The sequence below is a fragment of the Brassica napus genome, chromosome C4 (genome assembly GCF_020379485.1).
Source record: "Brassica napus cultivar Da-Ae chromosome C4, Da-Ae, whole genome shotgun sequence".
NCBI classification, from domain to species: Eukaryota; Viridiplantae; Streptophyta; class Magnoliopsida; order Brassicales; family Brassicaceae; genus Brassica; species Brassica napus.
Genome location: NC_063447.1, coordinates 692,712 through 717,160, shown reverse-complemented (window position 1 = coordinate 717,160; position 24,449 = coordinate 692,712). Strand labels below are relative to the sequence as shown.

The 24,449-nt window shown below is 34.5% G+C and overlaps 4 protein-coding genes across 11 annotated transcripts; 1 reads left to right on the top strand and 3 right to left on the bottom strand.

The window, feature by feature from the left end:
- Positions 1-4,651: 4,651 nt before the first annotated feature.
- On the bottom strand, positions 4,652-8,284 carry LOC106412656. The gene has a single exon (XM_048754046.1). It carries the CDS (start codon positions 8,282-8,284, stop codon positions 4,652-4,654), a length of 3,633 nt encoding a protein of 1,210 aa, XP_048610003.1.
- A 3,095-nt stretch (positions 8,285-11,379) lies between these two features.
- On the bottom strand, positions 11,380-18,755 carry LOC106366116. Of its 8 annotated transcripts, none has more exons than XM_048754646.1 (18): positions 18,162-18,755; positions 17,993-18,088; positions 17,563-17,696; positions 17,452-17,480; positions 17,195-17,256; positions 16,735-16,875; positions 16,471-16,598; positions 16,255-16,396; positions 14,899-16,153; positions 14,083-14,816; positions 13,715-13,988; positions 13,064-13,178; positions 12,870-12,994; positions 12,700-12,781; positions 12,485-12,596; positions 12,258-12,421; positions 12,070-12,190; positions 11,380-11,956 (listed from the first exon to the last, which is right to left on the bottom strand). In XM_048754646.1, the coding sequence occupies exons 10-18, from the start codon at positions 14,566-14,568 to the stop codon at positions 11,648-11,650; spliced, it is 1,788 nt and encodes a 595-aa protein (XP_048610603.1). In that variant the 5' UTR covers positions 14,569-14,816; positions 14,899-16,153; positions 16,255-16,396; positions 16,471-16,598; positions 16,735-16,875; positions 17,195-17,256; positions 17,452-17,480; positions 17,563-17,696; positions 17,993-18,088; positions 18,162-18,755; the 3' UTR covers positions 11,380-11,647. The 8 variants fall into 8 exon arrangements, with proteins under 8 accessions (XP_048610603.1, XP_048610598.1, XP_048610599.1 ...); XM_048754641.1 differs by having other exon boundaries at positions 16,524-16,598; positions 18,162-18,751; XM_048754642.1 differs by lacking the exon at positions 17,195-17,256 and having other exon boundaries at positions 16,524-16,598; positions 18,162-18,754.
- Positions 18,756-21,425: 2,670 nt separating this feature from the next.
- LOC106396143 (MYB-like transcription factor EOBI) lies at positions 21,426-22,792 on the top strand. The gene is made up of 3 exons (XM_013836465.3): positions 21,426-21,705; positions 21,795-21,924; positions 22,027-22,792. Exons 1-3 carry the CDS (start codon positions 21,552-21,554, stop codon positions 22,562-22,564), a joined length of 822 nt encoding a protein of 273 aa, XP_013691919.2. The 5' UTR covers positions 21,426-21,551; the 3' UTR covers positions 22,565-22,792.
- Positions 22,793-23,542: 750 nt separating this feature from the next.
- On the bottom strand, positions 23,543-24,241 carry BNAC04G52390D. Its single transcript, XM_013836467.3, has one exon. The coding sequence runs from the start codon at positions 23,908-23,910 to the stop codon at positions 23,698-23,700; it is 213 nt and encodes a 70-aa protein (XP_013691921.1). The 5' UTR covers positions 23,911-24,241; the 3' UTR covers positions 23,543-23,697.
- Positions 24,242-24,449: the final 208 nt, after the last annotated feature.

The window sequence follows — 24,449 nt, the reverse complement described above, 5'->3', positions numbered from 1 at the left end:
CAGGCCCGAACGATACATATTTAGTTTTAGAAAATAGATTGGATACCAAAATATCTGATCCGAGTTTCAAATATCTTCCCGTGAATAGCCAATCGTATGTTAATGGATTATCATGTAAACTATATGGACCAAAACCAATATAGAGCAGAAGCTTAGTAACTAGAATGTAACTACCAAGAATGTCTTTTGATCTTGGTGACATTCTCAACAAACAAGTTTTATAAAATATGAATAAGGTGATTTTTTTACAAAGACCTAAGGTGCCTATACAACTAAAAGATTCTAATACCGTAAGGAATTCTAATATCTAAAGTAATCATTATCTCTAAAGGATTTATAATTATCCTTATGAAAACATAACTACAATTAAAAAAAAAAGGAAAATAGAAGCTAAGCTGCGTCAAAAACCCAAGCACAGACTTAACTAAATAACAGGAGCTTGGGTTTACACCATGCCCCAAAATTTGGATACTTTGTAGATGCCAAGAGGCGGATTCAAGCCATTTGCGACACAAACACTTGGCTCTGCTTCCCTTCAGTAATACACTAGGCATACTGTGGTCTAGAAGCTTAAACCCATACGTTGTGATCTTTAAAACCATGTGTACGTTTGACTCTAAAGTCCAAACGTGTTGTGTGTTGCAATATTTGACAAAACATAATAGAATAGTAATGAGAGTGGGTCTCTTACGATGTCTTTGTATTTCCTCCCAAAAGTGTCGGTTGAGGATGGACTTTTTTAACCTTAATCATCGCCGGTCATTTTGATTTGGGTTCCTTAATATTCATCTGCTTCCACTATTGTGTATGCGTATGTTTTACTTTCTTTTAAAAAATCTTCCCTTCACAAAGCTTCGACCGTTGTTGCTTTTGTGAGATTATATATTCCGACCAATCAAAGTCAACTCCCATAGTGTCCGAGTTTAGGCAACATGCATTGCATTTACTTCCTTCCAACTTTGGAATTTCACCTTTTTACGGTTAATGGAAAGAACTTTTGACCTTTTTACACTGCAGATGGTAGACTTGTTACAAATTATTATTTTATTTTTTCGAGAAAGACTTCTTACAAATTATTCCTTTTATGTTTCTCTCTTTTCTTAGCATTTTTAAATAGTTGACTTTTATAGAGTTCTTTTTTTTTTTTTTTTTTTTTTGACAACAATGCTTATATTTAAAATTAAACATCCGATGAGCTAAATCGATTACAACCGGAGAGATATTCGACAGTAACCTGAGAATCAAACATAACTAACACGTAATAAAAGATAGAGGTAGCTAAAGAGAAAAGAAACTCATAAAATATGCTAAAATATATAATCCTGATATTGATTAAGACAAATATAGGCTAAAATATATAGTCCTGATATTGATTAAGGATAACGAAATAATTTCATAAACCAAATAAGTATAGACTTATAGTCAGTATCTAAATTTTGGATTCGTAATATTATATGTATATAGTGTAACAGGACCTTAGAACTGAATGAAATTTTTATTAAAGTCAGGATGCTCGATTGCCTGAGACAGCTGGATTTTTACTGTATAACCATTACTATATATACGTTAATGCATGTGGAGATCTTTTGAATCTGAAGTTTTTGATAACAACATGTTCCTTTAGAGGGAATATCACAGGCTTTAAGCAAAGACTATGCGCGCGATACATTGAATCAAAATAAAAATGGATCTCCAAAGTATTAGACCATACATATACATACGTTTATAGGAGCGTTGACGAGAAAATACTAATATAGATGCTAACATTAAGAACCTTATATGGTCTTGTCTCCCGAGTTTTGAACCACATGCTTAAAATTAAAGTTTAAAGCTCGAATCCTTATCAGAGGATTCTCCTCTGCGTCATCATCGTTACGTCATCGCTTCTACGCCATGCACGATATATATTAAATACTTAGTAAACAATTTTTCAGTTTATAAATATATAGAATTAAGGGTATATATTTATATTAAATTAGTCTATCATTTCAAAGCATCTCTACTCCCATTACATTTTCTTTTTTTTTTGAAAATTGGCTTACTCCCATTACATTTTCAACTCCATTTCTTTGAGTAAAATCTTTTTCAATTCTATTTGATTTTTAGCTCTAAAACTAAATAAAAAATAAAATTATTCTATAAAAAAATAACCATATTTGTCATTTCATTTCTTTGATTCATCATTTCGTTTTACTCTAAAATAAATGATTAAGTAAAACTTAAACACTATTTTGGAGTAAGTTTATTTTTTTTAAAAGAATAGAAATATATTAGAAATGTTCTGAAAACTGATCCATCAATGAGAGATACAGAAACATGAAAAAATTCATTAGCCATCTTCCCTTTTAGAGTCTTATCTATTGCCCCTATATCGTTGATTGTTTTATTCGATTTTGGGATTGGTATGTCTAATAGATTTTTTGTTGGAGGCTAATGTGTTGTGTCGCATCAAATTGGAATTGGACATAACCAGATGACAAAAGGAAAGACGCTTTGCATATGAATATGACAGATTTCTAGCGTGTAAGTTAAAAAGATTGTGGGTTCTACTTTTGGTACTTCTGATGATTTCGATAGACCGCAAAGGTCTTTTTATGTTGATCGTTGATCCTTTTTCTAATTTTGCTTTATATTTTTGTTGATTAGTTATCTCTTTCCCTTGATCAAAAAAAATTGATCAAAAAAAAAAAGTTATCTCTTTCCCTTGGGTTTTCTAATATTTTAATTGAGTTTATTGAACGTAGCTAAACATTTTGTTGTTCTTAAACACGCTAATTAAACTGGAACGGTGAATCAGTCACAATATAAAGAAGCAAAAGTCATTTATATATGGTCATATTTCTTTTGCTGTCTCAAGTTCTTTAAACGCGCGTCGTGGTTTCAGCAAATAACCTGTCAAAATGATTGGTTTGGTAAACTCTTAAAAGGTTTCTGCATCAAAATGGGATATTTGGTTGACTCTCATCAAACTGTTTTTTTTTGTTTGGTCATAATCAAACTGATGCAAGTTAATTTAGTTTTCCGGGATGTGCAAATTAGTAGTTGAAATAAACATAAAATATTCTTTCAGCAAATAAGCCAATATAAAATCGCCCGGTCTTATTCATGTCAATATGAAAAAGTAATATATTTTGTTCATCACTTTCTCTGGACTGTCATATAATCAAATTTTAAATCGATGTAACAATTCACTGAATCGGGTGTTAGAAAAAAACATGTGTGTTTCTTCACTAAAAGTCTAAGATACTGCTACAACCCAAATCTAACCTATATTCGAATAATGTTGACACGTCCTCACTTGTGTATGTTTTGGTCCTAAGCTTGAACGTTACAGCAGACAAGTGTCTCATAAAGACATCCAAATCTGATTCGCTTCTCAGGTACATACACTTAATCGTGAGTGTAGCTTTCCCAAGAACTATGGATGCTACTGTATATATGTCTTTGTGTAATATAATATTGTGTTTACTTGCATCACTTAAACTCCTTTTACTTTAACTAGAGGCGGTCCCGGGCTACGCCCGGGTTATTTTGTATGAATTGATTTGCAACACATTATTTTAAATTAAACAGTGTATGTTATATTGTTCGCAAAAATTAATTAACACATCAGTTTGTTTGAATAATATAATGCTTTAAAAGTTGTAAACAAATAAATAACTTTAATCACTTTAAAATTTAAGTTTGTTATAAATTATTTGTAGAAGCAAAATTGTTTTTATCATTATTAAGAGCAGATGTTAATGTCTTAAAACATAGAAGGAAGAAACGTAAATAGAACAGTGGAATTTTGACGAAGGAGGTGGTGGAAGGGAAGGAGTTTCCGTGTTGTGGAGCCTGAAATTTATTTTTAAATATATCAGTGAATATAGATTAGTATTAGTTATCAATTAATTAGATAGTAGAGTATGGAGACGTACTTGTAAGTAGTGAGGTAACCTTCATCACGGAAGGAGTTTTAGTTCTGATTCATTTTTGGTGGTACCTCGAGTGCTGCATAGTACATAGATATGAATTATTAGATAAATAACCACTTCGATATCTTCCATTAGATTCTGAGTTTTGAGTTTTACTTACTCTCATGTGGGTGAAGGCGGTTGAAGATTTCTTTGTAGACTATGTTCTTCACTTTTTGTTTGTGTGAGTCTTCGCCTTTGATGATTTGTAGTCCTGCTTTGCTTGTTACACGTGATAGGGCCACGTACAGTTGACCATGTGAGAAGACAGGTCTAGGAAGGTATAGGATAACCTCTTTTAAGCTTTGGCCCTGGCTTTTGTTGATTGTCATTGCATAACACAATCTGATAGGGAACTGGCGTCGACGTAAAGTGAACGGTAGCTGTGTATCCCCATGCAAGAGGACTACTCTTGGGATCAAAACTTCATTTCCAATGTGGGAACCAGTAATTATATCTGCCTTAAGCACTCTTTCGCCTATGTGGGTTAGGATCATACGGGTACCATTACATAATCCTTTTGTTTGGTTTATGTTTCGCAGAAGCATAATCGGGGCCCCAACTTTGAGAGTGAGTTTATGGGAAGGCAATCCTGGAAACTCCATCGAGTTGAGATACTCAATGGCGTATAGTGTATCATTTTGGTTAGATTGAGTTTCCGAAACCTCAAAGCTATCATAACTGTAGTAGTCTTTTTACTCTCCCTCGGTTTTGGAGATTGTATACGCATTGATCTCATCGACTGTATCATTCCGGGGTGTTAGGATAGCTTTGTCGGTGTAGGTACTTTGGGAGGCCTCTATTTGGTTGGTATCACCATACGCTGCATCGACAACCTGTTTTAGTGATTCATCTTTAGTCTCTTGGAGGAATGTTGGATCGATATTTACCATTTGGTCATGGTAGCCATCGTTCTCATCTTCTTGTTCTGATTCCAGACGACCCTCGCCTACTTTGAGAAGCCAATCGGAGAACTCTTTTTCGTCCTGGTTGACTCGCATATTTGTCTTCAAAGGGAACTTGTGGCAGAAATTCCATAGATATGAATGACTTATCGAAGCTAAGACAGTATCAGCTCTACTCCCTTGTGGAACAACCGGAAGGATTTGTCTAAAATCACCACCTAACAAAACCGTTTTTCCGCCAAAAGTTTGATCCTTTGCGTGTGGGCTTTTCATAGACATTATGTCCTTCAATGTTTTGTCAAGTGCTTCGAAGGCATGTTTGTGCGTCATAGGTGCCTCATCCCAGATGATGAGGTCCGTTTTCTCGATGAGTTCAGCGAGCATAGTACCTGGTTTGATGTTGCAAAGCTTATCTTCGTCGAGCTTCAAAGGAATATTAAAGCGTGAATGAGCTGTTCTTCCGTTTGGTAGTAGCAATGCGGCTATTCCTGAAGAAGCTACCGGGAGAACGATTTGTTTCCTCGAGCGAAGTCTGGATATGATGGTTTGATAGAGGAATGTTTTTCCCGTGCCTCCTGCGCCATGTACAAAGAATAGTTTTCCATCCTTTTTGTCAACAGAGTCTAAGACTGATTCGTAAATCGCACGCTGCTCGGCGTTAAGCAAGTTGTACTGATTGTCATGCCTGAGCGTTTCTTCGGCAACATCATAATCCATTTCTTGGTTCCACAAACTGTTCCCCAATTCTTTTAGCAAAACAGGTTTGATCTTAGGCATCTCTTTAATATCGTTTAAAGAACGATCTTGCATGCGCATCAACTTTTCCACTTCGATTAACGTGTACTGCTCAAGGGTCTCATCGTCCAGCTCCAGATTTGTGTGGCCTAAGATCCTTTGCCTCTTGTGAAGTATGTCCTCGCTCATCGATTTCCATGAGTGCTCCCATAGTCCTTTGGGGCTTGCAACGAAGCAAGTGGTTAGAAATGTGACAAACATATCGCGGAGTTGGTATGGGGTGGCTGTTCTAGCACCTTCTGACATACTCTCGAGCCATTCAACATCATCGTCCAAATAGCCTCGTGCGTGGCAAACCGATTTGAAGTCAGGGTATTTCACGTCGTTGAAAGTTTTCAGCTCGTCATAACTTCTAGGACCTTTAATCTTATTGATGAGGATCCTCAGATAGTATCGATCACCTGCTGATGGATGGACAGCCACAATTCGCCCAATGGTTTTTCCTTTCTTACGTTCAGACCAGACTTTGGAATTGTTGTTCCAGACGAAATATTCTGGAATTTGCACATAAGTTAATGTCCGTGCAAATGCTGACCTTCTGCATAACACCATCCATTCAGTAAACATTGTCTTCTCAATACCTGGTTTGCGGATTACGCGGCCGAGGTTATCAGTTTCTTTAATGGTGATGTTATGCTCGCCTTCTAAGTGAATGATAAGTTTCTCAACGGACGGCTTTCTTTTATGTATGTGAAATGCGAAAGTCCGCCACATGGACTCACAAGCTGACAAATACCGGGCTTCGATGTATTCTTGGATCTCATTCCGTTGTTTAATCACTTTTTCCTTTGGTTCTGCAGAAGCAACTGTGTCAGAGGTAGTTGCCGTATTTCCTTTTTCAATAACTGCGGATGCTCTGTCAACACCCTTGGTTATGTACTTGAATAAGTACTTCACTGCGCTTGTACGGTTACACCATTCCACATTGATATGAGCCTCGTACTGCTTTAGGAGATTAACGTTATGAGGTACAACAAACGTGTTGTTCAGGGTTGCCCCACTTTTAACCACAGACTCATTTTCATTTCGGCGGCGACGATATAACACGTACCCTGATTTGTCAATCGAAGTACTGTCATTATAAGGCCGAGGATACTTCTTTGTGCACACATTATTTTCCATACACGGTGACTTCGGATTAATGACACCACATGGACCATGGATCATGTGTTTTGTCACTAAATTATAAGCTTCTGGGTCTTCTTCTTTGTTTGGGAGCTCGGCTGAAATAATCTCATCTACCTCCTCCGAACTTGTTGTTCTGGATGATTTTCCAAACCACAATAATATATGTGCATGGGGGAGGCCTCTTTTTTGAAACTCTATTCTGTGGAGAGCTGCAGTGTATGGCTTGAAGAAAGTTCCTTTTTTGAAATCCTTCAGTAGCTGGTCTAACTTCATCTTAAAGACACGACATTCAATGTCTGGTCTATCATTAGGGGAGTCTCCACCGTATATCTCAAGATGTTCTTTAATCTCTTTCCAGTTAGGATTGGCCGTCATTGTGATAAACAAATCCGGGTTCCCATATTCTCTGCAGATAGCCATCGCATCATGGTATTTCTCAACTAAGTATCGAGGCCCGCCGGTGAAACTTGGCGGCAGTATGAACCTTTGTCCAATAATTTTAGCATCAGTGTCACCCTTGCTAACAGCATCGAGTACATTACTGTAGAGCTCGGCTCGCAAAACATCTTGATTATTTCTGGCCCACCTGAGCCGATCTTCTTCGATTGCCGTATAAACGTCCACAACATATTGATGGAGGAGACGACCCCCTTTAACCAATGTCATCCCTTGGTTAAGACGTGTCTGTATCTGAGCAGCGTAGTACTGGCGTATCGTCAAGAATTGCCTTGTTTTCGAGGTGCCTGTCTCTAGATGTAATGAGATTTCGGGGTGAAATCCATACTCACCATGTGGAAAGAGAAGAGGATATTGGAGGCTCATGTATAGAGGGTGGTCGTCACGGATCTGCTGCAAAGTGTCAGATTGGAATTGAACCACTATATCTCGTACTCCAATTGTTGATGACATATCCCCTACGATAAGGCCTGCGACCTCACTCGTACTCGGGAGATCGTATTCTTTACCTTTCCCTTTATCTGAGAGCAACCTTATATTAAACTCTTGCCCGCTGCCTTCGTAGTAGTCACGTGCTCGTCGGAAAAGCTTGGCTAAACAGTTATTCTCATCAAGCATCTCGATGAGGCGCGCTAAGGTTGCCTCATCAAGATTACCTTCTGTTGGGGTTTGGCCCATCGCGTTTAAACGGTTTCTGACTTCGTTGCCCGTATCAAATATATAAAGCTGGAGATATTCGGGGGGACGGCCTTGTCTCGGTATTAGCGAGCCAATTCTATGGTGGGTTTGACCTTGGATCCGTATAGTGTAGGGTCCGGGAGAATTAACTACCGTATAATCCATCTTCATTCCAATGGAGGTGAAAGCCAGTACCGAATTATAGACTCGGATGGTATCTCGAAACCACCTATGCTGAAGAAGTTCTTCTAACATGGGTGGGGGTTGATTGATCGGTGGAAGCTTTATTTGGCCATGGTTACAGCAAATAGTGAAGGTTAGTTCACCTGTTCTGAAGTCTTTACCAGTACTCTCTGAAGTCCACATTAATGCACCACATTTTGTGCATTCTACGATGGGGTTGTCTTCGGATTTAGATGTGGAGCCTTTATCTGTGGTTAAAGGTGTTTTAAATTGTTAAGACATTGCGGTTAGTATTTTTATAGTTAGAAGCGTTTAATATATTATAAAGAGATATAAATTTTATGCACTTAACATTTATTGATATGAGGTTTTAATTTATCGTGCTCATTCTTGACATTGGTTTAAAATATGAGTTGAATATATGCACCTTTCTTTGCAGTTCTTGTTGGGTGTAAGCCATGAGATCCTTGTGGAGCATGTAGACCTATGCGTATAACATATGCAGATGAGACGTATAAGTTTTTGTTATAGTTTCTTAATTATTTAAAGTTGACAGGGATTGTTACCTTGTGGCAGGGATGACGTTCGTTTGGATAGCAAGATGGCTTTTCTCATCCCTCGGGCGTTTTTTTGTCTCACTGGATAAATTAAAAGCGATCCATTTAAGACAATATATGCATTAAACATTGTGGGATAATAATGTTTTTAGACTGGATTGATTTTATACCATAGGTGTCACATTTATCACAGCCACCTGTAAATTAGATAAATAAATTAGTTTATCAATAGATTCTTTTGAAAATATATTATAATTATCTATTTAAACTTACAATCATAGTATTTTGGTTTGAACGTCGGTGGATTGCATATCTGATTGACTACAAAATAAATTCATAATTTAAAATAGTATTCTCGTAGAGAATAAAATAATATATCTTCAGAGTAATGACACACCTTTGGGTTTGTTACGTGATCCGGGTGGGCGTCCTCTTTTTCTTTTATGTGTGATTCCGGTAGAAGTTCCTGGATGGAAAAAAATTAGGAAGGTGTTTATAATATATCTATATACTATTTTTTTTAAAGTTATGGGAGAACACTTATCGTTCATACAAATAAGGAGAAGTCCATATTATATTATAGTTGCTACAGAATTTCTAATTGTATCGATGTTCAAGATTTTTAAGTATAAACTTTATAAAATAGGACCTTTATAAACAGTTAGAAATTATACATTACGTAAAAGAAGTAGTGTATTAAATGTATTCATTAAATTAAATTAACTTTATTGTATTTGTATTTAAATATTATATAAATAGATAAACCCAAAATTAAATATGATAAATTATTTATTCTAATGATTTCTTAATTGATTATATATGTATAAGTTTGAAAATTATTAGCCTCGCGAAATATCATTCATAAAAAGAAGAAGACATTCATTCACATGTTTTTCCCCTTATTAACAATAACTCTTATTAAGATGGAATAATAGTATATGTGAACTCCAGCTTATATTATATGCTTAAAATAAAAATAACAAAAAAACAGGTGAGTTTGTATAAAATATAAGACATTAATAATACAGAAAATAATAGTTTTAGTTCATTTACTATATGGAGAGTTTTTTTAAAAATTTTTACCACTTTATTATTTGAAAAAGAATAATCTTATGTTTATCAAACCATATACATGTTCTTTTCCTATTAATACTAAATCTTATAAAAAAATAGTAATATTTGAGAATTCCAAGTTCTGTTATATGTCGTTAATAAAATGATAGTAAAATACAGTGATTTCTATAGAAACAAATAAGCCCACGAATTGGATTTATGTGTTTTTTAATAATTGATTACTACCTTACCAAGCTTTAACAGATTTGTGGAAACCAGTTGGACCCCATCTATAACTCACTTCTAAATTTTATAGGCTACATGTAATTATACTACAATATGATTGACAAATGTATAATATGTCAATCATAATTATATTATAAATTTTTATCACATCTTGAATTGGGTTATTCTTATAAACAGACCATTTTTAAGTTTTGGTCACTAACTTATAACATAAAGACGAAAATTACCAAATGTTTCATTTAATAGTTAAATGACATTAATACTCAATATATATTTACAAAATTTATAGAATTTGGAATATAAAAAATATATAAATATTAAAGAAAATAATAAAAACTTTTATAAGAAAAAATTTAAAAATAACAACAAAAAGAGGGAACTTTTTTTTATGATTTTATGACAAATGCGAAATGTTTTTATTTTTATCTTTTTTTCCCAAAGTTTTTTTTAAAATACAGCATTAAAAGTTGTAAATTAAAATAGTAATTTTAAAATATACTATGAGTAATATCTGTAATTTTCTCAACTCATATATTAGTTTTTATATAGCTGGAACAAATATATGCTTAAAAAAATAAGATTATAAATATATATATTTTTTTGTATTAGTATATTTAGTTTAGTATAGTCAGAGACATGTGAAGCTCTTGCGAGGGGACAGAGTTATTAGCTGTCCTTTTAAAATAAATATTGAAATGGTTATTATTTAATAAAAAACAATTCGTGTTGTAAAAGAATATAAAACTTTAAATACCTGTTATCTCCATATTAATATAAAAACAATTTGCGATATAAAGGAATATAAAGATTGAAATTTGATTATTTTGTATGTCTTCTGTTTTAAATCGGATTACAGGTATATACACTGGATTAAAGCTATATGAACTATTCTCAAATCCATTTGGTAAATAGAATACTGTATGCAAAAGTTTGTATTTTTGAACCTGCAGTTTCCAAATGGGGTCTTCGAGGCACGTTCTCCATTTTGTGTGTAACTTTATCCTGAGAAGCAAATATATTGTTAACAATAGGGGTGGATTAATACTCGTATACCGTTTATTTGTAAAAAAAGTTTACACTTACAGAGTCGTTTGGCGAAATTTGTAGCCTACTGTAAAATCACCCAAGGAAGAACCGAGAAGGGGAAGAAATATGTTACAGAGCGTTTTGATTATCGAATATGGAGATTGGAGTAGAAAGCGTTTTTTTTTTTTTTTAGGAGTATGGTTTAGGAAAGATATTAAACTGATTGAGATATGAGAATATTTTTTTACGTTAGTAAAGGAAAACGCATTTAGTAATTGTGTTTGACATTAACGTTATTTTCTCATTTTGGTAAGTAAATCCTAATGTATTTATGGACCATTTGGGTTTGTCATAAACCTTATGGATTTGCGATATGGGAATATATTCACACTATTCTTTGGATTTAAGTCAATCAAATTAGGTTAAGAAAAAATAACATGTTGATCCAGATTATTTAAACACTATGATATTTGACAAATATCATGCATGCAATCTAATCATTGAAAAATTAAAAACGCTGAAAAATCAAAATGAGAGAAACCATTGTCTAGGAAAAAACTCTCATAATCCAAAGACATAATGAAAAAACCATGCATGCAATTGTAAAGAGACAAACACGTAAACTGAATAGATGCTGCAATCTCTGAGAACTGTCGCGAGAACCCTAGTTCCCACATTTAGGGCGTTTAACTCTCTCCAGCTCAGAACTATCACAGGTTCTCTTACTCCCATCTGCTGAATCCACACGGTTTTCAGATGTTTCCTCAGACGTGGCAGCAGTATGGTTATCTTCCGAAGACACTGTGGTTGGCTGAGGGTCTAGTGGGAGGATCTTGGTCACGGTAAGAGATCGGGTCTTACCTGAAAAGTTATGCTCTGTGACTTTGACACAAAACTTGTGCTTCTGACCTATGGTGCTGATTAGAGCTTCCGGAACTGGCGCCTCAAGGTTAACTCCTTCGTTGCCATTAGCCTGACATTCAATCAAAACAGGGTCAGGCTTATACGTTTAAGAGATTAGCATGATGAAAAGAAAACAACATCTGCCCAAAACGTTTCAGAGCTTATATACTTATAAAAAGTTACCTCAAAATAGCTTCTGACTAACTCTGATGCTGGCTTCCCAGTCAGCTCACGACCAGCATCACCAAGAAGCACAAAGACAGCTTGATCACTGTTGTCATAAACGGATATCTTTGACAGGTACCTGCCATGAAAGAATGAGAACGTAACTCCAATAAAAACTTAATTGAAGTTCAGGTTAGAGTTCTTACTGTGGAACACCAGATGCATTAACCTTTCCACACTTCTTGCTTGTACAGATCAACGAAGTTGGACCGTTGATAACCTTAGAATGGCACCCACTGCAAGCAATGTAATACCAAGAACAACCATGCACGACGTCATCGATCGTAGCCGTGCACTCAAAGAAGGCATCCTGCGTATATGCATAAGAATATAAATTTCTCTTAGTGATTGAAGTTTTATAGATTGAGTTTACCTTTGCGGATTCTTGCTCGATGTAGGAGAATATTTCCCCTATAGTCATTGTCTCACGTTTGGTGACTACCTCTGCATTAACCTGCTCAGCAATTGCGGGATTAGAGCCCAACCTGAGATAGAGTAAAAAAATTTGAGTTAGTCAGTCAACGCAGTGAGGTAACGCGAGCACTTCATTCAGAAAAAAGAGTAAAAGCAAAACACATAAACGCTTACCAACTGAAGTAGTCTATTGTAGGTTGGACTTCATAGTCCATAAACACACGCGAAGATGACATTGAGGTCAAGGCCAGAGTACCTGTTGTCACATGAAAAAACCCAACTAAAGAACACAAAATGCTGATATATAAATGTAAGAAACCTATATCATAGATAAAAATCAGAACCTCCGAGAGTCTTCGTGTTGACGGTCGTGACCAGTAACACAGTGGGTGTGCCCTCGTACGAATTGAACTTTTTGCAGAAGTCTCTTGCAGCCTGATCCCAAAGGTATAGCTTCATGACCGGTCCACTGAAAAACGATACTACGTAAGTAATAGGAGTAAGGAGAAGTAGTTTTCAGAAAATAATGTACACGTACTCATGTGATTGGACATGAATAAGAACACGCCTTGCTTTTGCTATCTCCACTTCATCAAGAACCGGTGCCTCAACGATACTCTGACCGTTAACCAACTTCATGTGGCCAACAACATCTAGGCAAACATCACAATAGTTACATCTATATTAAAATTCATCAATTTAATGAATCACAGCCAAAAAATATATATATATATTGTCAACTTTTTCTGTCTAACAAATGTTATAAACTTTAAGTTTAAAAGAATCTAAGCAATCCTAATAATCCAAGTTTTTACGTATGAAACAACATGTATTCACAATTCTATTTTTTAAAGCATATATTTCTTTACGGATGCTAAAACAAAACATTGATTCAACCAATTATCAAGCAACTAAACTAAAATCCAAGTTTTTACGTATGAAACAACATGTATTTACAATTCTATTTTTTAAAGCATATGTTTCTTTACGGATGCTAAAACAAAACATTGATTCAACCTATTATCAAGCAACTAAACTAAAATCCAAGTTTTTACGTATGAAACAACATGTATTTATAATTCTATCTTTTTAAAGCATATATTTCTTTACGGATGTTAAAACAAAACATTGATTCAACCAATTATCAAGCAACTAAACTAAAAATAACGTTGGGAATCATAGAGCTTACCGTAGAGGTCTCCTTTGAGGTCGCAGTTCGCTTGAAACTCTTCATATGAATGGAACCGGAAACTGTCCGCATCAAAATGAGTGGGACAGTTTAGAAGAACCTTCAACTCCGAGTTCCATGAGAACGACACTGTAACGGTATGATCAGCAACCCGAAACACCGATTTGTTTCTGGATCCGTAGAAGTTGTTGAGTTTGTAAACAGAGCCTCGCTTCATATCAGGCAGATATTTTTCAATACGCCCTGGGGAAATAAATCCTTGAATAACAGTTCCCTGCGAATAACGACATAAGAGAAACCCAGCGTAAGTGAAGAACGATAAGCACAAACTCCTTTCGAAATGAAAAATAATGCTTAATTACTATAACCTGTTCGTCGATGAGTAGCATCTCCATGCCAATAAGCGTCTTCTTTACCGGATTCCAAGCCTCCCAGAAATGGATGAGCCGAAACTTCAACTGAGCTTCGTTGGGACCCAGCGAGAGATCTTTGAAGAATACGCTTTTTTCGTCGGAATCGGATGACATAATCGACTTCCCATGTGGTTTCATCGCCATTGATAGAGTTTCTAGGGTTTTGATTTGTAGACGGGTGAAGAAACAATATATAAAGGAGGAGGAAAGGGGGAAGATGAAAAGAAACCATAAAGAAGAATTGAAGGCGAAATTGATTGAGAGAAACCGATCGCGAGGAATCGGATGATGAAAACACAGAGGAGAAGACGAAGAGAAATGGTGAAGAGAAGGAGAGACTCCAGAACGCGCCTCCGTAGACCTAGGTTTAAGCTGAAGAACAGGCCATAACACAAACCTGGCGAAGCCCATTAACCCAGACCAAAAACCGAACAAACCCATCCAAATAAAACAGAAACACAGACCCGAAAGGAAATGTTCCTATTGGTCGATGTTTAATTATAAGTTTCAAAGTTTTTGTTTGAAATGGAAGCATTGTATTTTACAAAATGTCTGAAAATTAGTGAATATCGAGGTTACGCAATTGTTTAAAAGCTAAAAGAGTAGCTAAGTAAGATAAATAATGTAAGAAACAGATTAAGTCTTTTGCAGATCAGAAGTTGTGTTGAGGTTCATAAAAAAGAAATGATCTGAAATTGGTTAAGAATAAGTTAGTTAGCATAAATTTAGGTAAATACAATAGTAGTGTTATTTATATAAAAAAGTTCGTACCTGGCTTAGCTGGGAAAAAAACTCCGTGTAAGTCTCTTCTTTATTGGATTGTATCATCGCTTGGTTGCTATGTCGGGCATTGTAAATCTAAGTAAACAATTCGACTATTTTGACAAAAGTAATTGAAAGGTTTTGTGGATAATAAAGGAGGTCTAAATATTGGAAATATGAATTACTATATAGAGTTTGAAATTTAAATCATTTAATATAATTTAATTTTCAAGTTATATAGTCGTTGTAAATTACTATGATTGAATTTGATTATAGATTTAATAGTAAATGAGTTTTTATATTCGTTAAATAAGCCGAGTCCGGTCGGTTTAAAACCCGGATTTGAGAAAAAACCGGTGAAACTGGCTAAAAACCGGTAAAACCGATGACCCGGTTCAACTTCAAAACCCGGTTCAATAGAAATCAACATATAATTAACGTATTTTCAATTTTTATTAAAATATAATATTTCATAATTAATTTTAATTTTTACTATTTAATTAGTTTTCTCTTGATTCTTTTTTAAGAATTTTTTTTAAAAAAATCTCTTTTTGATTCTCATATTTTATTCTCATTTTTCTATATTCATAAAATTTCAGACTTTTAGTTGAACAAATAAATAAATATGTAATTTAAACGGTTATTCATTTTTTTTAAATCAATTTTAGTTGATATAGTATTCACTTATATATATAACTAAACTTAAGGTTATTGTTTATTATCTAATTAATAAAAGAGAACATAGACATATTATATGTAGAACTACATTTTAGGTCTATATAGTATAAATATATGATTATTTAGATTTATTTATTTTTAAATAGAAAATCCGGTTCGACCGGTTGAACCGGTCCGACCACTTAACCAGTAACTTACCGAGTCGGTATCCGGTCCGGTTTTAAAAATATTAGTTTTTGGGTTTGTAATATTGTCTCAATTACTTCGTCCAGCTCTTCTTTGTTATAGGGTTTCAAATTTCCTGAAGCCATAACATCTAACACACCAACAACTTGAGGATTAAGCCCATGTCTATTATCTGATCTGCCTCATCAAGAATCAGATCGTTGCACGGACTGACCACATCATACCGTATCAATCAAACAACCAGGAGTGGAAATCACAATATTCACACCCTTGTGTTATCATCTTAAAACACAGTTCTTCAATCGACTGACCACCCACTATAGAAGGCACCCCAATCCTAGATACTTGGAAAACTTGATAGTTTCCTCCCCAATCTGATGAGCAAGCTCCCGAGTAAGTTCTACAACCGCAGCGTAAGGTCCCCTCAGTTTCATTATCTTAGCTCATAAGCGACAATCTAGATATGTAAGCTAGCATGGCCAAAATAGGTAGCAGTCTTACCAGAACCGGTCTCTACCATGAAGAGTACACCACAATGTTGCATTGAAAGTGGTATAAGCTAGATCTTGTAGTTTTCTTGTAAGATCTCTCCACAGATTTCAAAAGCGTATGATTGGCTCGGATCCGAATCTACAGAGATATCCTTGCAAAAATAAAGAGATGTATGGTTTAAAACATAACTGGTTGGATCTACTTAAAACTCTGGTTTTCACATACCTTGTCAACATATGATGAAGATTATTTGATCTATATCTACCTTTTGGCCTTACCTGCAATGTGTGAATCCATAGCGATAATGCCGAGTTGAGCACCGATGTAGGTTAGAAGCAGAAGATTTTTCAGAGCTAAATATAGACAAAACAGGGCAGTGGAGATGAAGTAACTTTCAAGCAAAGAATTGAAGGAGGAAGAAAGTAGTTAATTGTCGACGTGACCGAGAGGGATAACTGTCGCAATGCATGATTTATATCTTTAACCGACCTGTGGAATAAGCTCTTCGCAGTTTCGAAAAATCAGTTCGTTGAAGCTCTTTCAACAGCAGGCCAAATTAAAGTGTTGCTCCCTCACTGCTAATTCTTTGCATGATTTCTCAGAAGGTCAACTTTGTTTTCTTCATTGAGCCTGCCACATAATAACATTAAAACCCAAAAAAACCGAGCATGAGAGATTAAGCTATTTAAAGTCGTTATGATAGAAACATACATGAAAACTAAAGCAAAAGTTTGATGTAACTTGTTCATAGTGGTATGTAATTGTAAACTAAAGCAAAAATGATAACTATCTAATATCTACTGGTTATAGTGATTTCATAACTGGCCTTCACTACTCACTCTAGTTTCATACTAAAGAGAAAACATTTGAGATTTATTAAACACGATACACATAACCCAGTGGCACAACAACACGAAGGCTAAGTGATGGTACAACTGAGAGAGACTACCTGAGAAATTATCTTTGTATGCAACTGCTTTCTCAAGATAGGCACCATTGAAGGTTGAACAACTGAAATCAGAATCTATCAGAATCTATTACCTAAGGAATAAAACAAAGTCTTGTTTTATCAGTTTGATGGTTTGTTGATTAAGTTGTTATTAGTTTAAACTGTGAAAACGTAAATCACTAAAACAAAAGATCAAAACTTTGAACTTTGTTTATGCTGATCCCAAGCTGCATCAAGAACGATACTTAATATTTTACCTGAAATTTCATTGGCATGAACTGTTTTGCTGCAAAACAAACAATGTTCATCTCAGCTAAATAAACAAATGAAACTGCTTCAAAAAATTAACGCAAAACTTCACTACTTACATTTAGAGAATTGTCCATGAAACCAGAAAAGAGTCTGCTAGCTCCAACATATAAAGAGACTCTGTAAGTGAAGTGACGCAGCCGTATGATAACGTAGTGGCAGTATTGTATCTCCAAGCCAAAGTAAAGCCATCCTGCACATAGAGAATGATATGTCCCTATAAGAACTTGTTACTTACCTAAAACCCAATAGACCTGTAAAATTCTATAACACAGATTTGTTTTCCCAATCAAAAAGATAATCTATGATAATTTTGAAGGAGAAAAACAAAGATGAAGGATAGGAATAATGGCAAAACACAATTATACTCGGTTTAAGAAATATATTACACAGTCATTTAAACAAATTTATGTACTCATATTCACCTGAAGATTAGTTAGTAAGTTTTATGTCATCAGTCATAAAGATTTTGTGAAGAGAGATGTTTACCAGCTTGCAAAGAAAGAGTATTTTCGTTTCACTGGTTTGTCCATCTTTACAATTTTTTACGCTCCTCTCAGTGATGCTCACGCATGGGATCAAGCTCTGATAGGATAGATATTAGAATCCGGTTAATATACTACTCAAGAGAAGAGAGGCTAGAGTAAAAGGTTTATACCTTGAGATGATCAGAGGCGTTGCAGGGATTTCGCGTTAAAATAATTAGCAGAACCACCGAACAGATCTAATTCATCGTCAGTGGAGCTATCGTTGTTTACACTGAGGCAACTGCAGCGTTGCTTCCATGTTTGCTTTGCCTCTCGGTGTTCTCCTCTATGACATCCTGGACTAAACAAACGGAAAGAACAGAGCGGAGGGGGCCTTTCCTGTTGATTACTCAGTTTGGATTGTCATTGATTGCTCTAATAACTTTTTTCCGTGAATTTGGTGAAGGGGAGAAGCAAGAGAGATGAGGAATATATAAGGTGGGGAGGTGATTGGAAGGAAATCGATTCATGCCTTTAGGATTATTTTTTTTGAGGAACATATACGTTGAATTGGCCAAAAAAAAATATGTGTTGAAGAGGAGAACATGAAGCTGTAGAAACGATTGAATTTCTCAGATGAGTTTGAAGAAGACAAAGGCTAAACGATTGAATCGCATAAAAAGTGGGCCAGATGATGGTCTAATGAATTACAAAGTGGTCACGTTGAAACTAAAAGCCTGTTTTGGAGATAGTTGATGATGTGGCTATTTGATGTATTTTGATTTGCTGAATTTAAATGTATACGTGGATGCCTTAAGCATTGAGCTTATTTAACTTTTAGTATAGTATAGATTAATTTTAAATTTTTTATCCCTCCTTTGATAGAGTGGATCGCTCTGACATGTATGCATCAAAATGTATAGGCTGATGCTTTTGTCTTCGTACGTTTTATTGGTTCGAATATTTTTTATCATTAGTTGATATGAAATGACATTTTCAATTTTCAGTAGTCGATATATCCTTTTGTATGTTTTATATGTTTTGTGAGAAGAATATCTTAAACTATTTATTTGCTACATGTTTTAATAATATATCATAGAATTTTCCGTTGTAAAAAAAATATCATGGAACTTGACTTTGATTTATAACAATAAATATACATTATGGGCGTTTTATATAATATAAAATTCTATTTCAAAATACATAAAAGAAAACACGGTGTTACGTTTTTACAACTGAATCAGTGAGTACATCATGTGGACGGACCTATGGTAATTTCTCCCTCTCGCAGAAGAAACAAGAGATTGCAACTTTTTTTTTTCTCACGGCAAATATTGCAAGTATTATATTATTCTTAAGGCAATTTTTTTCCCAAAAATCGGAGTATTACATTACTAACTCCAACGTGTCGTGTTTCAAAAAAAAAAACTCAAAAAAAAAAATCGGTGTATTACATTATTAACTCCAACGTGCAATAAAGTTTTGTTGAAAATAACTCATAAAAGTCTTACCGTTTGTGTAAATATAAGCGTAGAAGTCATGGTGATAGATAGAGAGGGAAGACGTCTCTTTGACTACCCTTCAATCATAAAACAAAATGTGCTACAAATTCAAAAGCAAAGTCCCTAACTCGCCTAACTCCATTCCTCATTTGACTTTGCTTTAAATGTAAATAGTCATATGTTAGTTAGCTACACTAAAATTTGGAATTAAGATTTTTTTTTAAGTATACTCAGTTAATTCCGTCTAAATTAGTTTTAAGTACTACGCTAGGTTTACCGAGTAGTTTCTGAATGTTATCTAGTTTCAAGAAAACAATTAAATTTCTTTATAGAAAACTTGTGTATGTATTTATTTATATTTAGCATAAATTAGTACAAAGGGAAATACTATATACCATTCTCAATTTCACATTTTTTCCAAATATAAACATTGAATTATTGACAGACAAGGTTCTAAAAATCGGTCTAGGCGGCGCCTAGACCCCCGCCTAGGTGGCAACTCGATCCTGTCCGAAACGATTTTCTTAAAATCCGATCTATACCGATTTATGTTATTCAAATTGGTTAAATCGGTTAAAATCGGTTAAAATCAATCTAAATTTGTCTATATATATGTTAAATTAAGCAATAGTATTATTACAAATCTATAAATTTGTCTAGTTTCTTCTCTTTTGCATATCTAGTATTGATAATTCATCACAATAATTTTATAATTAAACTTACGAACTAAAATATGCTATATAATGTATAAAATATATAAAATAAATCAATAATTTGCTAACGCCTATGCTCCGAATAATCCATTTAGTTGCTAGTCCTCTATAAAGCGTCTAGTTACCGCCTAAAGATTTTTAGAACATTGATTGACACTGAATTATTAAAATAGAAATAACTGTAAAACAACCTCAATTTGTATTCTTCACATATTACACATCAATCTCTTTGAGATAGGATTGTAAAATATTGATGTTTTCCCGTCATTTTTTTTTCATGCACAAGGGAGTACTACCTGGTCAGTGTCCATCCATAATATTCCGGCTAAAAAGCAATATACAGATTTTTAGTGGTCACTGATTCTACCTCGATAGTCTTCTGGAATAATATCGATCATAAACAAATTACATAATATTTTGAAAATGTCATAGAATAGAAAATCAAAGAAATACAAAAAAAAAAACAGAGATTGGAGAAATTTTATGGAGATCAAAGCTAATCAATAATATTCCACAAAATTTAATCATATCCTTAGACAATGTAGAATATTTGTATATGATAAGATATATGTCTATCAGTTTTTATATTATTGATCCTGCAGGTCTGAGCTAGATAGATTCATCCCTCAAACTATAAATTGTGAAGCCATAATTCTTTACTAAATTTGTGTCCATATAACCGATATAACAAATGAAGAAAATGAAATTGTAAGTTTCAAAAAAAAGAAAAAAATTGTAATCTTAGAAAGGTGTTATTTTGGTCATTTTAGTTTTTGAGTGTTATTTTTGTGATATAAACTTAGAAAAGTGTTATTTTGGAGATTTGCCCAAGAATATATGATTGATAATTCATTTAGGCCATAATAATAATCACAGTTATTTCCAAAGTTCAAAAAAAAATTATAGTTATTTTAAACTGGATTATACATATATATACATAACATTTTACGTCTGCGCTACTATTTGTTAAAATCTAGAAACTCTGTAAAATAAAATTCTTATCTAAGAGAAAGTGAAGAGTGCGTGTTACTATTCATCTGAACAAGTCAGAGGGTCAAACCTAAGTATTTTTAATTACACAAAAGTTGACCAAGCAAAGACTTAAGAATGGTATATCTTTAGAAACAATAATAAAAAAAATACAATAATTGAATATCACACTTATGCCGTGTTGTAGTCACTCTTCATTCTTCTACTTATTTTCAAATATCCGTAATAAAATACTACTTTTAAAATTCTATATTCTTGTGTTCCTTCACTATATATATTAAAATCACGTATTGCTTAATCACTTCAAATCTAATCCACAAAGCCAGCTTTCACACCATCTCATCTGTCTCTCTTTCCCTCATTAAAATAAAGAGAAATGGAAGATTACGAGCAAAACTCAAACTCTCCAGCTCATGAAGAAGATTCTGATGTACGGAAAGGTCCATGGACTGAAGACGAAGATGCTATTCTCGTCAACTTCGTTTCCATCCACGGCGATGCTCGCTGGAACCACATAGCTCGTTCCTCAGGTATCAACTCAATCACCAATCTCTAATATACACACACACACAGTTGCATATCCATATATACTTACATATATATATGTTCAACTATGCAGGACTTAAGAGAACTGGTAAGAGTTGTAGATTAAGATGGCTTAACTACTTGCGTCCAGATGTTAGACGAGGCAACATCACTCTCGAAGAACAATTTATGATCCTCAAACTCCATTCTCTATGGGGCAATAGGTAATATTATCATTTACTACTAGTTTCTATTAATTTTTGTATATTTATAGATATGCTTAAGTTTGAGACTCTTTTTGTTTTGTTTACTTGAAAAAATATTAGGTGGTCAAAGATTGCACAATACCTACCGGGAAGAACAGATAATGAAATAAAGAATTATTGGAGGACCCGGGTGCAGAAACAAGCTAAACACCTTAGATGCGATGTTAATAGCAGTCTTTTCAAGGAGACAATGAAAAATGTTTGGATGCCTAGACTAGTGGAAAGAATCAACGCCCAAACACCATCCCCCACGTATGAGCAAGTGGAGTCTATGGTCACCGATCCACCTATCGAGGAACCGAATCCGGTCGAACCGGATTTTGTTCAATTTAACCAGAATTATCATTGTCAACAGCAACAGTTTGTGCCAGCGTCAGACGTGTCGGCAACGTCTTCGAATTCGCCAGCTGAGACGTTATCAGACGTTCAAGGAGGGGTAGTGAACGGGACGGTTTATGATCCACCGGGTCAAACGGGTTTCGGTGGGTTCAACGATTGGGGCTGTGTTGGTGGGGACAACATGTGGACCGATGAGGACAGTTTTTGGTTATTGCAGGACCAGTTGTGTAATGAAATGACATCGTATTCGTATAATTAAGGAAATATACGATTACGGTACGTAACGAGGAATTCAATTGCGTCACGTTTGGTGTAATATTCATTCGTGCGTGATGCCATTTTAGATACGGCCTTGGTATACGAATCTTGACTTAATTCGATCGACATGTTTTAATTTCCTATTTTTTTCTCTATTAAATTAAGTTATGATGATCACATGAGGATATTGTGATTTGTGAATTATTCAATATTACTTTTGTTTTCATAATTGTCAGGGAAAAGTTCTTAAAATATAATTGATTTTATAGTGGAAAAAAGGATGTAGACTAAACTCGAACCAGTTCGTATTCGGTTGGTCCGTTTTATTTACGACATAACATATGATCGAGATAAATAACACTCGTCCAACTATGAATAGTAATATAGTATGATGGTTAACCATTGATTACTTACACAATCACATGCTGGCATGGATCATATATATATATACCATCGAAAATCAACAACTATTCTATATAAATTTTCACAAAATTGAGCTTGTCATAGCCCAACTTGATTTTAAATTACCACAGCACATGATTTATTTCGATATAAAAAATTCTCAACATATTTAAGCACATCTACAATTTGGTAGTCCAAAACGCTCGTATACATCATGTGATATAAGCATGGTCGATCCAACGATAAGTAACGTTATAAGAAAACATAATATTAGGGCAAATCTCCAAAATAGCACCTTTCTAAGTTTATATCACAAAAATAACACTCAAAAACTAAAATGACCAAAATAACACATTTCTAAGTTTATCCTTTGAAAATTTTAATTTTTTTATTTTTCAAAATTTGAAATCTTATCCCCAGAACCTCATTTCTCAACCCTAAACCCTAAACTCTAAACCCTAAACCTTAAACTCTAAACCCTAAACCCTAAAATCTAAACCCTAAACCCTAAACTCTAAACCCTAAACCATAAATCCTAAATCCTAAACCCCACCCTTTAACTATAAACCGTAAGTTTGTGACTTTTGATAAAACATTAAGTGCTATTTTTGTGACTTTTGACTTTGAGTGCTAGTTTGGAAACATAAACTTGATTTAGTGCTATTTTTATCTTTTTCTCGTAATTAATATTATGCAAGAACTGGATTTATTTATATAATACGCTTCACAAACTTACATCAACAAGTGGTTCTTGACGATGTTCCAGTGAAACCCTTCATCCATATCGTTGACCCCACACGTAGTTTCGATAATAAACTCGTGATGATCGCCGGCAACATTTCTGTAAAGTTTCACCGCTGACAAAGAAGCCGCCGCGGTCGGCTCCTCGTTGGGCGTAAGAAGGCAACTCATCAGTGCTCGAAGGAACATCACTATCGACGCCATGTGTCTTTGACGTCGACGATGCTTTGATAGCTGTAAACTGCGTGTCTAATCACTTTTACGTGCAAAGACATGCTTACACACACAATATATATATATCTGTGAGTTTGTGTGTGCGCTTGTGCCAGTGTGTGTATAGTCTTAACAACTATTGTTAAATGGGGAAACGAGAAAGCACAAGGTGGAAGAGTGAAGAGACAATGAAATATAATTTTGGTAAATACTGTGAATTTACCAAATTGCCAGTGCTGGAGTGCCAACATGGAGTTTGTAGCAGCATAGAAGCAAGGTCAATAGGTCAGTATTAGGAGTGGACGTTCGGGTACCCATTCGGGTTCGGTTCGGGTCTATTCGGGTTTCGGATTTTCGGGTTCAAAAATTTCAGCTCCATTCGGGTATTTCTAAATTTCGGTTCGAGTTCGGTTCGGATCTTTGCGGGTTCGATTCGGATAACTCATTTAAATTATTTTAAAATTTTTAAAATTCATTATATACTTTAAATTTCTCAAAATCTATAAACAAAACAATATATTACATATAAA

Excerpts from the sequence above, each read along its gene's own strand:
- BNAC04G52390D (XM_013836467.3), bottom strand. The coding sequence starts at position 23,910 with ATGGCGTCGATAGTGATGTTCCTTCGAGCACTGATGAGTTGCCTTCTT.
- LOC106396143 (XM_013836465.3), top strand. The coding sequence starts at position 21,552 with ATGGAAGATTACGAGCAAAACTCAAACTCTCCAGCTCATGAAGAAGAT. Across the intron at positions 21,706-21,794 it reads CCACATAGCTCGTTCCTCAG|GACTTAAGAGAACTGGTAAG; the intron begins GTATCAACTCAA and ends TCAACTATGCAG. Across the intron at positions 21,925-22,026 it reads CATTCTCTATGGGGCAATAG|GTGGTCAAAGATTGCACAAT; the intron begins GTAATATTATCA and ends AAAAAATATTAG.
- LOC106366116 (XM_048754646.1), bottom strand. The coding sequence starts at position 14,568 with ATGGGTTTGTTCGGTTTTTGGTCTGGGTTAATGGGCTTCGCCAGGTTT. Across the intron at positions 12,597-12,699 it reads ACAATAGACTACTTCAGTTG|GTTGGGCTCTAATCCCGCAA; the intron begins GTAAGCGTTTAT and ends ACTCTATCTCAG. Across the intron at positions 12,422-12,484 it reads TCGAGCAAGAATCCGCAAAG|GATGCCTTCTTTGAGTGCAC; the intron begins GTAAACTCAATC and ends GCATATACGCAG.
- LOC106412656 (XM_048754046.1), bottom strand. The coding sequence starts at position 8,284 with ATGTGGACTTCAGAGAGTACTGGTAAAGACTTCAGAACAGGTGAACTA.